Source organism: Haematobia irritans, chromosome 3, assembly GCF_050003625.1.
Source record: "Haematobia irritans isolate KBUSLIRL chromosome 3, ASM5000362v1, whole genome shotgun sequence".
NCBI classification, from domain to species: domain Eukaryota; kingdom Metazoa; phylum Arthropoda; class Insecta; order Diptera; family Muscidae; genus Haematobia; species Haematobia irritans.
In genome coordinates this window covers 209,173,165-209,185,271 of record NC_134399.1, presented here as the reverse complement: position 1 = coordinate 209,185,271, position 12,107 = coordinate 209,173,165, and the positions used below count along the sequence as shown (strand labels likewise).

Here is a 12,107-nt window from a genome sequence, read left to right as displayed (position 1 = left end):
AGAATTCTACCAATAGCGGTAGATTCTTACTGTTTGGTAGATTGGTAGAATTCTTGATGTTTTGGTAGACTTTGCAAAATATTCCTCTCCAACTAAGATATAAATGAGTTTTTATAGAAACACAATTTTGACACAATTTGCTATAAAAAATTGACAAAAATTTTGACAAAAATTTCCACCGAAAAAAATTAAAATATTCTATACGAATAAAATTTTACAAATTTTTCTATAGAAATAAAATTTTACAAAATTTTCTATAGAAATAAAATTTTACAAAATTTTCTATAGGAAAAAAATTTGACAAAATTTTCTCTGGAACAAAATTGAAAAATTTTTTTATAGAAATAAACTTTTGAAAAAAATTTTGTGTGGAAATAAAAATTTTCTAATGAAATAAAATTTTGGCAAACTTTTCTAATAAAATAAAATTTTATATAGAAACAAAATGTTGACAAACTTTTCTACAGAAATAAAATGTTGACAAAATTTTCTATAGAAATAAAATTTTGACAAAATTTTTTAACAAAATAAAATTTTCTATAGAAATAAAATTTTGACAAAATTTTCTATAGCAATAAAATTTTGATAAAATTTTCTAGAGAAATAGAAATAAAATTTTGACAACATTTTCTAACAAAATAAAATTTTTGGCAAAATTTTCTAACAAAAAAAAAATTGACAAATTTTCTAACAAAATAAAATTTTGACAACATTTTCTAACAAAATAAAATTTTGACAAAACGTTCTATAGAAATAAAGTTTGACAAAATTTTCTATAGAAATAAAATTTTGACAAAATTTTCTATAGAAATAAAATTTTGACAAAATTTGTTATAGAAATAAAATTTTGACAAAATTTTTTATAGAAATAAAATTTTGACAAAATTTTCTATAGAAATAAAATGTGGACAAAATTTTTTAACAAAATAAAATTTTGATAAAATTTTCTATACAAATAAAATTTTGACAAAATTTTCTATAGCAATTAACTTTTGGCAACATTTTCGACAGCAATAAACTTTTGATAAAATTTTCTAGAGAAATAGAAATAAAATTTTGACAAAATTTTCTAACGAAATAAAATTTTTGGCAAAATTTTCTAACGAAAGAGTTAGGTTAAGAGTTAGTTTTAAGCAATTTGCTTTGAATTGTATCAAATCTATCAACATTTAGTCCACAGAGGCGTTGGTTGATTAAATGAATAAAAATAATAATAAAATAATAATATAAAATTTTCGGCAAAATTTTCTTATTTTATGACAAAATAAAATTTTGCAACATTTTTTATAGAAATAACATTTTGACAAAATTTTCTATAGAAATAAAATTTTATTCGTTTTGTTTTGTTATTGTTGGTATCTTTCTTTAATCATTGTTGTTGTTTTTTATTTCAGCTTAAATTTTGACAAAAATCTTCTAGAGAAATTAACTTTTGACATAATTTTGGTCAAAAACTTCAAAATAAATATTTTAAAATTTGGTAGATTTTTGGTAAAATTTTCTTCAAATTTTGGTAGATTATTTTTGGCACAAGTGGCAACCGTGCTCAGGAACCCGTCCTGAGCAATATTGCTAAATACGCCATATGTCTATTTCGTCTCCTTCTGGCTGTTGCAAACACATGCACTAACTTATAATACCCATAGTGAAAGAGATTCTACTAATAATTTAGCAGAGTGCACATGAGAGATACACGAATAAAATCGATTGACTTTTGTCAATGAAAGATCAAAAGATGCATTTTTTATTCTATGGGTGTCGCGCTTTACGTTTCAAATCCCAAAAATTAGTTACCAGTTTTGGTCAAAGTTGGTCAAAGTTCTATTCTCCAAATTTTTGAACCAAAAAAAATATACTTACGTTTCAAATCGGTATCACGTCTATTCATAACCTCTGCCAATTTATTAACAGCCACCTGCTTCAATAGACTTTCGGTCTTCCATTTCTCTTTGAGTTTGAAGATTTCCTCTTCTTTCGTTGTTTTTATTTGATTCATTTCATCTTGAAGTTTCTTGTTCTGTTGCTGTAGCTCATCATATTCGGAATTCTTTTGATTTAGTTTCTTAACAAAATCGGCTTCATTATCCTTGGCGGCAGAGAGTAAAGCATCCTTAGCGACTATCTCATTGCGGTGCTTGGTCATGAAATCTTTCAATTCCAATTCCTTAATGGTTTTCTCTTTCTCCAAATCGGCCACAGTTTCTTCAGCTATCGAACGGGCCAGAGCTTCAGAGTCGGCTCTAGCCACAGCCACTTGCACTTGATGCTTAAGCGATACACGTTCCTCTTTGAGATCTTGTATTTCTCGACAACGTTCTTCGATTTCTTCTCTGTGCTCATTTGCCTGGGCTTTGTAAAGGCGGGAGAAGATTTGCTCAGCATCGAGTTGATCTTGAAGTTCTTTCTTTTGTAGAATTTCCTTATTGAGAGATATTTTTAATTGGGCCATATCCTCCTCGAATTTACGCTTATTTTCTCTCAAGGCAGTGACTTCCTTTTGCAGTTGATTTTCCCGTGACTTTAAGTGGGCCACTTCGGAACTCTTAAGACTTAAATCGGATAACAGAGAATTTTTCTTTGTGTACTCCTGATCCAATTGCGATTGCAAAGCGGAGACTTTTTCACCTTCTTGCCGACATTCACCTTCAAGTTTTTGCAAACGTTGTTGGATCTGTCGATAATCCACTGAGAGCATAGATAACTGGCGTTCTTTCTCTTGGGAATTTTGATCGGATTTTATGCGTGCCGATTTTTCTTCGTTGAGTTTGGTTTGCAGGGCTTTCACCTCTTGCAGATTGGCTTCTTCTCTGCTTAACATACGAGATTTTTCGGTTTCTTGATGGGCTTTTACCTCTTGTTGGTAACGACCTTGAGCTGCTTTTAATTCGAAATCTAAACCGGCATGGGCTTTTTCCAAATCCGATATCTTTTCATTGAGAACACGATTATCTTCGTAGGCCTGTTGTTCCCGGGTAATGGCCCTTTCCAAATCATTTGCTAGAGTTTGGAGTTTATTCTCAGTTTCCTTTTGTAGCTCCTTCAATTGAGACCTTGAATTCTTTTCTTGGGCCAATTGGGCTTGCAATTCGGCCACTTCTTGTTGCAGGGTCTCCTTTTGATTTTGTAACCCCGCTATCAGCACTTGCAATTGAGCAATTTTCGCCTCCAATTCCTGCTTGGCAAGACCCCATTCGGCTGCTTGCTTTTTGAGCTTTTGCGAGTTCTCCGTTTCATTTTTGAAATTCTCTTCCATTTCTTTCAGCTGCTTCTCTAACGTTATGATCTTCTCATTATGATGTTGGTTGTTATTCATCTCCCTGGTTCGAATTTTCTGTTCATTATCGAGATTCTTTTGGGTCTCAGCCAAGAGTATCTCGGTTTTCTTACGCAATTCGATCTCTTGCTCAAACTTTTGTAAAGCTACTTTATAGTTATGTTGTGTTATGGCCAAATTCTTCTCATATTCGGAAGCCATATTTTGCAGCTCCGTTTCCCGTTTGGTTATCATCTCCAATTGTTGTCTCAACGATTTGTCTTGTTTCTCCAAAGTCTCGGCATGATTGCGTTCTCTCTCCAATAGAGCCTCTAAACGTTTGATTTCATTGGAATTTGAAGGTCTATGTCGGTGATTATGATTGGCTGTATTGATGTTATTCTCCTTAGCCTCAGCATCCACAGTATCATTGTGGGATAGCAATTGATAATCTCCGGTATAGGTGAAACCAATAAAAGGCAAATGATTACCATCGAAATTCTTGGGTATTGGAAACACCTCTTCGGGCGTGTCATCTCTTTCTATATCCTCAAAATTACGGGTATCATCATCGGAAGACAATTCAGGCACAACGGGTGGTACACTCTCACGAATGTTATCGAAACTCCATGTATCGTTTTGGAAGAAGGGATGCTCTTTGATTTCATCAATGCCATGACGACCCAAGCGTTGAGTACGATCCGTGAGGAAGGCTCTAATCAGACTTTTGGCATTTTCACTAATTTCTACTTCGGCTGGAAAATTCAAGGAGTTTTTATGATCCATAATTTTGCCATAAGTACCAACCAAGGAGTCTGCATAGAAAGGTGTATCACCCACCAGCATTTCATAGAGAAAAATACCAACGGACCACCAATCACACTCACGGCCATATTCATTGTCCACACCCTGACTTTGCAGAACCTCTGGACTTATGTAGTCAGGAGTTCCTACAGCATTACTGGATACCACCAGACCATTGGCACCCATACGCATACATGTACCAAAATCGGCCAATTTCAAATGACCCTGACGATCCAAAAGCATATTGTCCGGCTTAACATCACGATGTACAAATCCCATATTGTGTATTGTGTCCAGGGCCAATACCACTTCCATGGTATAGAAAATGGCCCATTTTTCAGGTATTTCATATATGGACATTAACGAGACAATATCACCACCGGGCATATAGTCCATTACCATATACAGATACTTGGTATCTTGAAAGGCAAAATGTAATTGGACAATCCATTCCGAATTGGCATGAGCCATAATGTGTCTTTCTTCCCAGAAAAATGCCGAATCGGGCCGCTTCATCATTTCAAATTTTGATAGACGTTTCATGGCATATACCTGGCGGGAGGATTTGTGTCGAACCAATTGTACTTCACCAAAGGCACCGGCACCAATGATTTTAATAAAATCGAAATCATCGACATTCATGCGCAATTGGCATATTTGTTGTGCAAGAGGTTTGTCTGGAAGACGAGAGAGAAACAAATTAATGTAAAATAAGCATCGGTCTTGGGTAGTATTTTACCCAATCATCAGTTGATTCCTTTGAGGCGCATATCGTTTTACTTACATTTTGATGCATATTGCTCTATATTTTTCAGGCGTTTCAATGACTCATGATCACAGTCATTTACCAAAGCGGTCACTGTGTCTAGCAGGCAGTCTACATTGCAAATACTATATGGATTACGCATCTCCTGTTCGAGCACATGAGTCCTACAAAATATTACAAAACAAACACACAAAATCAATTAAATTAATAAAAAGATTGACTTACAATTTTACATACATATCTACTATATAAATATTTTTATTACAACAATGTAGAAGCACATAATAAATGATCATTGATTGACAAGTTATCTTCTTGTATGGTACAAAAAGATGAATATTTTGAAAAAAAAAACAAATATTTACAACCATAAAATGATGATAATATAACAGAAAGGCTGAATGCCCATAAAAATAAGGGCGCGTATGACCCATGTAGTCAATTACATATGGAATTTTATCAATTTGGCAAAAAAAAAAGATATTATATCATACAAAAATAAATTATATTTATTTCAATAATGCCTGTGCGTGTATTATAAACAAATATTGAATTAAAAAGATTATAAACCTACATTTTAGGATACAAAAACTGCACAATAAAACATGTACATCAAATGAGGGCTGTTACAATCCACACACAGAGTGTTTTTTCCGATTAAATCACGAAATTAATTGATCCAATTAATTTTTTTTATTGAAATTGCTTCAATCACAAAAATTATTGTATCAATCACAGTATTGATTGATTTTGTCGGCACTTTCAAGTAATTGTTTTATTGGTTCAATTAAAAATTTAATTGATTTTGGTCGCAATGCTCAATTAATTTTTTAATTGAAGCAGTCAATAATTTATTGTTTTATTTATTCATAATTATTTGATTTTTTTTTTTAATTTTTATTGGTGTTTCTACTTTCTTACGAATTTTCCGATTATTATTATAGTTGGATGAAAGAAAATTAACAAAGCAATGAAATTTAATAAACCAAATTAGTTTAAATTAAAATTAAATTTTTAATTGGATATATGTTTCTTTTTTATTTGATTAAAATGTTAATTAGAATAATTTAATGTAATTTGAATAAAGTTATTTCAATCCATTATCAATTAAATAATCAATTAATTTTTTAATTGATTACATTTTCAACTTCAATCAATTATGGTGAAATTTTTTCTGTGCCTGAAATTTTTTGCCACCAAACGAAACCTTTTTCAAATCAAACATTTTCCACTTCAAATAAAAACTATTACAATTCCTTTTTATACCCTAAACCACATAGTGGTCAGGGTATAATAATTTTGATGTGACAAAAAATGTGCCTACCAGAAATATTGATTTTAGACATTGTAGTGTATATATACCGATCGACTCAGAATAACCTCCTGAGTCGATCTAGCCCTTGGTGTCCGTCCATGTATTTGGTGATCGCAGGATTCCGGTCGCATTTCTTAACCAATTTCGATGAAATTTGGTACAGAGTGTTTTTTTTTTGATACAAGGACGAACGCTATTGAATTTGGAAAAAGTCGAATCAAATTTAGATATAGCTCCCATATATATGTATCGCCCGATTACGACAACTGGGGTCACATTGCGCTTCTTTTCTAACCAATTGTCGTCAAATTCAGAACAAGGTAATATAATTCAACATTCTTTAAGTGCGCAAAATTTCCCATATATGTATCGACCGATTTTACTAAATTTGGCCATAAACCCCCTATTTATTAACCGATCTTACTCAAAGTTGACCAGATCTAGTCTTCTATATCACTAAAGGGTGATACGGTCAAAAGTTGGTCAATATAAACTTGACGTATTTCTTTCAATTTTGCATTTAAAAAACCTGATCACCCCTCATTTTGAAGGTGTGTGTGTGTAGAATGTTGCTCCAGTTTTGATTTTGGAATTCACTCTTCAGTTGTCAAAATGCCGTGCAAGCAAGAAGAGCAGCGTATCAAAATTTTGCTCGCGCATCGCGAAAATCCGAGCTACTCGCACGCAAAGCTGGCAAAATCGCTAAAAGTTGCCAAATCAACCGTTACAAATGTAATTAAAGTGTTTGGGGAACGTTTGTCAACAGCCAGGAAGTCTGGATCGGGGGGAAATCGAAAACCGGAAGCCGCTGAGACGACAAAGAGAGTTGCCGGTAGTTTCAAGCGAAACCCTAACCTCTCTCTCCGAGATGCCGCAAATAAGCTGGGTGTATCGTCTACAACCGTGCATCGAGCCAAAAAACGAGCCGGACTATCGACTTACAAGAAGGTAGTGACTCCAAATCGCGATGATCAACAAAATACGACGGCCAAAGCGCGATCCCGGAGGCTGTACACGACGATGCTGGCGAAGTTTGACTGCGTGGTAATGGACGACGAAACCTACGTCAAAGCCGACTACAAGCAGCTTCCGGGACAGCAGTTTTATTCGGCAAAAGGAAGGGGAAAGGTAGCAGATATTTTCAAACACATAAAACTGTCAAAGTTCGCAAAGAAATATCTGGTTTGGCAAGCCATCTGTACCTGTGGCTTGAAAAACAGTATTTTCATAGCTTCCGGGACTGTCAACCAAGAAATTTACGTGAAAGAGTGTAAGAATTAATAAAGTGGTACAAATTGTAGAAAAATTGCGAATTTTTGAAAATATTTGGAGTCAAACGTTTCAGACAACAACAAAAAATTATAAAAATTATTTATTTGGCAAAATATTATAAAAAAATTTAATTCACATCCGAAACACTGAATTTGAATCACACCTTAACAAGTGATGCAAATTCAGTTCAACGACTGTTGATATGGTGGACATCCTTTCTATGACAAGCCCATGTTAAATTCATTACTTCTGCGTCAATTTTGCATCACTTCCGGATCCAAAAAGAATATTTTCATCACTTTTTTGGCGATGCTTTTTTTGCTGGGTATGGGAGCTATATCTAAATCTGAACCGATTTCGATGAAATTTTGCAGACTTAAGGGTGGGGAATTAGATAATTTGATGCTAAATTTGACGATGATAGTCAAGAAGCGCAATATGACCGCATTTATCGAAGTCGGCCCATACACAGAAAAAAATATCACCAAAATATTTCCAATTAAAAAGTTAATTGAAGTTGAAAATTTTTTCAATTAATAAATTAATTGATACAATTAACTTTTTAATCATGATAGAAAATTAAGTTAACTAAGTCAATGATTGAACATTTTAAAATTTTTAATTAAAAAATTAATTGATACAATTAACTTTTTAATCAAATTCGGAAGACTAATTCATTTAAAAAAAAGAGCTGATTTTTTTAATTTTTAATGAAAAATGTATTTCAACCAATCATTTGTTAATCCAAATAAAAACTTTAAGCCAATTCAGAAAGTAATTAAAAATAGTTACCTTTTTTAATTAATAAATTATTTGAGTTTTGCCATCAACATCAATTAAATTTTTAATTGAATCAATTAAAAAATTAATTGAAATTTGCTGAAAAAAATCAATTAATTTTTTAATCAAGAATTTTTTCTATGCCCAATTAAAACTGTGATTGATACTATCATTTTCGTGATTGAAGACATTTCAATTAAAAAATTAATTGGATCAATTAATTTGGTGATTGAATCAGAAAAATTTTTTTTGTGTGTACATATATATGTGCGCTGGGAGTTCTTTTGGATTCCAAACTAAACTGGATGGAGAATACTGCGGATCGCATAAAGAGGGCCTATGCGGCATTAAGAGGGCCTATGCGGCATTATTGGAGGCCTATGCGGCATTAAGAGGGCCTATGCGGCATTATTGGAAATTGGTCGGGCAGAGATGGGGAATCAGGCCTTCTCTTTTTGGCTGGCTTTATACCGCGGTTGTAAGAACTGTTACCACATATGGTTGTCATGTTTGGTGGACAATCGTGAACCACCAAAATCATATGTCGAGAATAAATAGGATAAATAGGACTGCACTTATTTATATGACAGGCGCTATGAGATCCACAGCCACTGCCGCTTTGGAGGTACTGATGGAAGTTATCCCACTCGATTTACACGTAAGGAAGACGGCGGAACTGACACTTCTGAGACTTAAGAGCTTGAACACGCTGGAGAGGACAGCCTGCAGGCATACTGAGATTCTGACCGGGCAGTATAGAGAGACGGTCCGTCTCTCTATATGGCCACGGAGCATGTTTATCATAACAAACCGACATACATTATATCAAGTAAAGAGGAGTGGGAAGACAGGAGGATACACTTCGGAACCCTGAACATGTATATGGACGGGTCAAAGATGGAGGAAGGAACGGGCAGCGGAATCTATTCCAGTGAACTAGAAATAAGGGAGTCTTACACGCTGGATAGTGATTGCAGTATTTTTCAGGCTGAGATTTCTGCGATCACATAGGCTGCTGAGTCGCTGTTGATGAGGCCGTTATTCGGAAGCGATATCAGCTTTTTCATCGACAGTCAGACTGCTATAAAGGCATTGTGCAGTGCTGACATAAAGTCGAAGGTAGTCAGCCGCTATCGAAGTAACTCAAGGTTCTCACTGAACAGTATAATATGACTATGTGCTGGGTACCTGGGCACTATGGGATAATAGGAAATGAGGAAGCGGATGTGCTGGCTAAGAAGGGCGCTCGTGGAACGAATAATGTCCTAGCGGACGTTTTTCCTCCAATATCTTCTTATCATTACAGGATAGAGGCCAACTATGACGAACTATGGCGAAGACGCTGGGTTTCTTCGGATGGTTGCGAGCATACCAAGTTGATATGGGACGAAAAGAAACGTAGGAACTGCGAATTTTTGATGTCGATGAACAGAGAAGAATTGCGGCCACTGATTGGTATTATAACAGTAAGTTACGGAGGACTCGTACCACTTCCTGTGCCAGTGTCCAGCTTTATCCTTTAAAAGAAACAAGATACTGCGCTCTTTTTTCTTTCAGGCTCTCACTGATCTGAGGGAGTGCAGCTTAAGGAACATACTTGCATTCATCAGGGCCTGTGGTTGGTGGTTCTGAGATTTCTTTCAAAGAGAACGAGCAGGAGGAAACTCTGGGACAAAGCGGACCGCATCGGAAGGAAGAAGATAGAAAGATCACATCGAGGAATAACAATGGACCTATACTGATCTAAGTGGACATCAATTTCAACACAAAAATTGATGTCATCCTCTACAACCTAACCTGTGCGCTATATCTAAATTAAATTCGATTTTTACCAAATTGAATAGCGTACGTCCTTGTGACAAAAAACGCCTTGTGACAAAAAACGCCATGTACCAAATTTCATCCAAATCGGTTAATTTCATCCAAATCGATTAAAAATAAAAAATTAATTGATCCCATTAAAAAAATTAAATGATACTATTCATTTTTGTCGATTCTATTTTTAATTTTTAATTGCCTATGATTGGATGTTACATCGGCAGCATAAAATAAAAATAAAATTTTTTCTATTCCTATGACAACATTTTCCAACAAAATGAAACTCTTTTCAAATCAAATGAAATATTTTTCAAACCAAATGAAACGATTGGACTCGACAATGTTTCCATGATTTTATAACATCCTCGACAATTGGACTTCCAAAGAGAGCTGCATCTTTGATATCGAAACTGCTGGAACGGAGTTCACGAAACCAAAATTGCCTGTGATAATAAAGTTTTATCATAGACCAAGAAATGTATAGACGTCTATTTCAATTCCATTCACAGCGTTGCACTTTTTCTTCCGCAAATGAATTTTACGACGGGTCATGTAACCACGTTTGTAATTTCATAATAATTTCTGTTTACACCTCAAAGTTAATATTTTTTTGTTGAACACATGAAAAATTTATATGGAGAAAATCAAAATTATAAGAGTTCATATTAATAAGTTTTATCTAATTTCCATATATGTATATATGGTATGGTATTTCCAATTCATTAACATACAAATCAAAACAATGAATCATACTTAATTGTAGTGATGTCGGTAGAAATGGTAATAATAACAACAAAAATCCTCAAGTGCATAAAGAAAATAATAAATATTTATTTAGGTTCTTTGCACTTTTTGTTTTGTTTATTCTTTAATGTTATTCGAACAAAATGATTTTCTTAAATTAAGTATGAAATTGAATTGGTCGATAATAATGAAGAACAATGATAGTACTACAAATAAGAAACAACCAAAAATACCAAATGCACCGGAACAATTAAAATTATATTATAATTATTAATTGTTGATAATTTGCCAAAAAAAGTGTTGTATGATTTGTTATTGAAACAAAAATAAAATCAAAATTTCATTTTAATAAACACAAAGAAGAAAATATTTGAATATTTTTGTTTTTTAAAACTGAACTTGGATACTTGGAATTATAGACAAAAAGTTTATATTACCATTTTTTTTAATAATACTAATAATCCATAAGTCAAAAAAAAAAGAATAAAGCCTTGAGTCACACAATTGAAAGCTAGCGAAATGGATAATAATGATGTCTGTTTGCTAACTATTTGTTTGATTGATTGACTAGCTTGCTTGCTGACTGACTGCATCATTAACTGAAATGGAACGGCCATTGGCAGTTTTTTTTTTCTTCGACATAATTTGATTCCCGGTATAAATGTCTGGTTTGTTTATTTATTTTTACAGATAAACATAACAAGGAAATTTTTTTTAAATTTGATTTCTGTCGTAAAAAGTATTTGGAATTGTCATACAAAATAACCTCTGAAACAATATACATACGTCATAAGCAAATGATTTAATTTCCAATTTTGTACTTTCCTAATTGTTCAAAAAAAAGCTTAACCCTAGACTCAAAAAAAGTTTACTTGGATCGAAAGATTTTGATCTTCCCTTAAGGATTTGGTATTTATTCCAACCGAAAATGCAGCTTCTTTAAAATAAATACATTTCTTGGCGACACATATAGATTTAAATCTAGGAGCAATAAAATTAAAATTAGGATACAGATCTCATATATCTTCCCAATTATAACAGATACCAAAATATTTCCTTAAAAATATTTTTAATTAAAAAGTTGATTGAAGTTGAAAATCTTTTCAATTAATAAATTAATTGATACAATTACCTTTTTAATTAAGATAGAAACATTAAGTTAATTAAGTCAATTATTTATTGAACATTTTTAATTAAAAAAATAATTGATACAATTAACTTTTTAATCAATTCGGAAGACTAAGTCAGTTAAAAAAGGCGATGGACATTTTTTTAAAATTTTTTATTATAAATTTATTTCAGTTAAGTAGTTACGTTTTTGAAAATTGATTAAAAATATGAAATTAAAAAATTGA

At 32.9% G+C, this 12,107-nt stretch overlaps 1 protein-coding gene across 10 annotated transcripts in view; it reads right to left on the bottom strand.

Annotated features, from left to right (window-relative positions):
- Window positions 1–12,107, bottom strand: part of Rok (Rho associated coiled-coil containing protein kinase) — an 82,354-nt gene that overhangs the window by 28,598 nt on the left and 41,649 nt on the right. For all 10 annotated transcript variants that reach the window (XR_012720935.1, XM_075302474.1, XM_075302473.1 and 7 more), the window contains 2 exons: window positions 4,842–4,987; window positions 1,861–4,734 (listed from right to left, as the gene is read on the bottom strand). Coding sequence is in view for 9 of the 10 variants with exons in the window: in XM_075302474.1 (XP_075158589.1) it covers window positions 1,861–4,734; window positions 4,842–4,987 (3,020 nt within the window). In the remaining variant the exon portion in view is untranslated. The remainder of the gene's footprint in view (window positions 1–1,860; window positions 4,735–4,841; window positions 4,988–12,107) is intronic.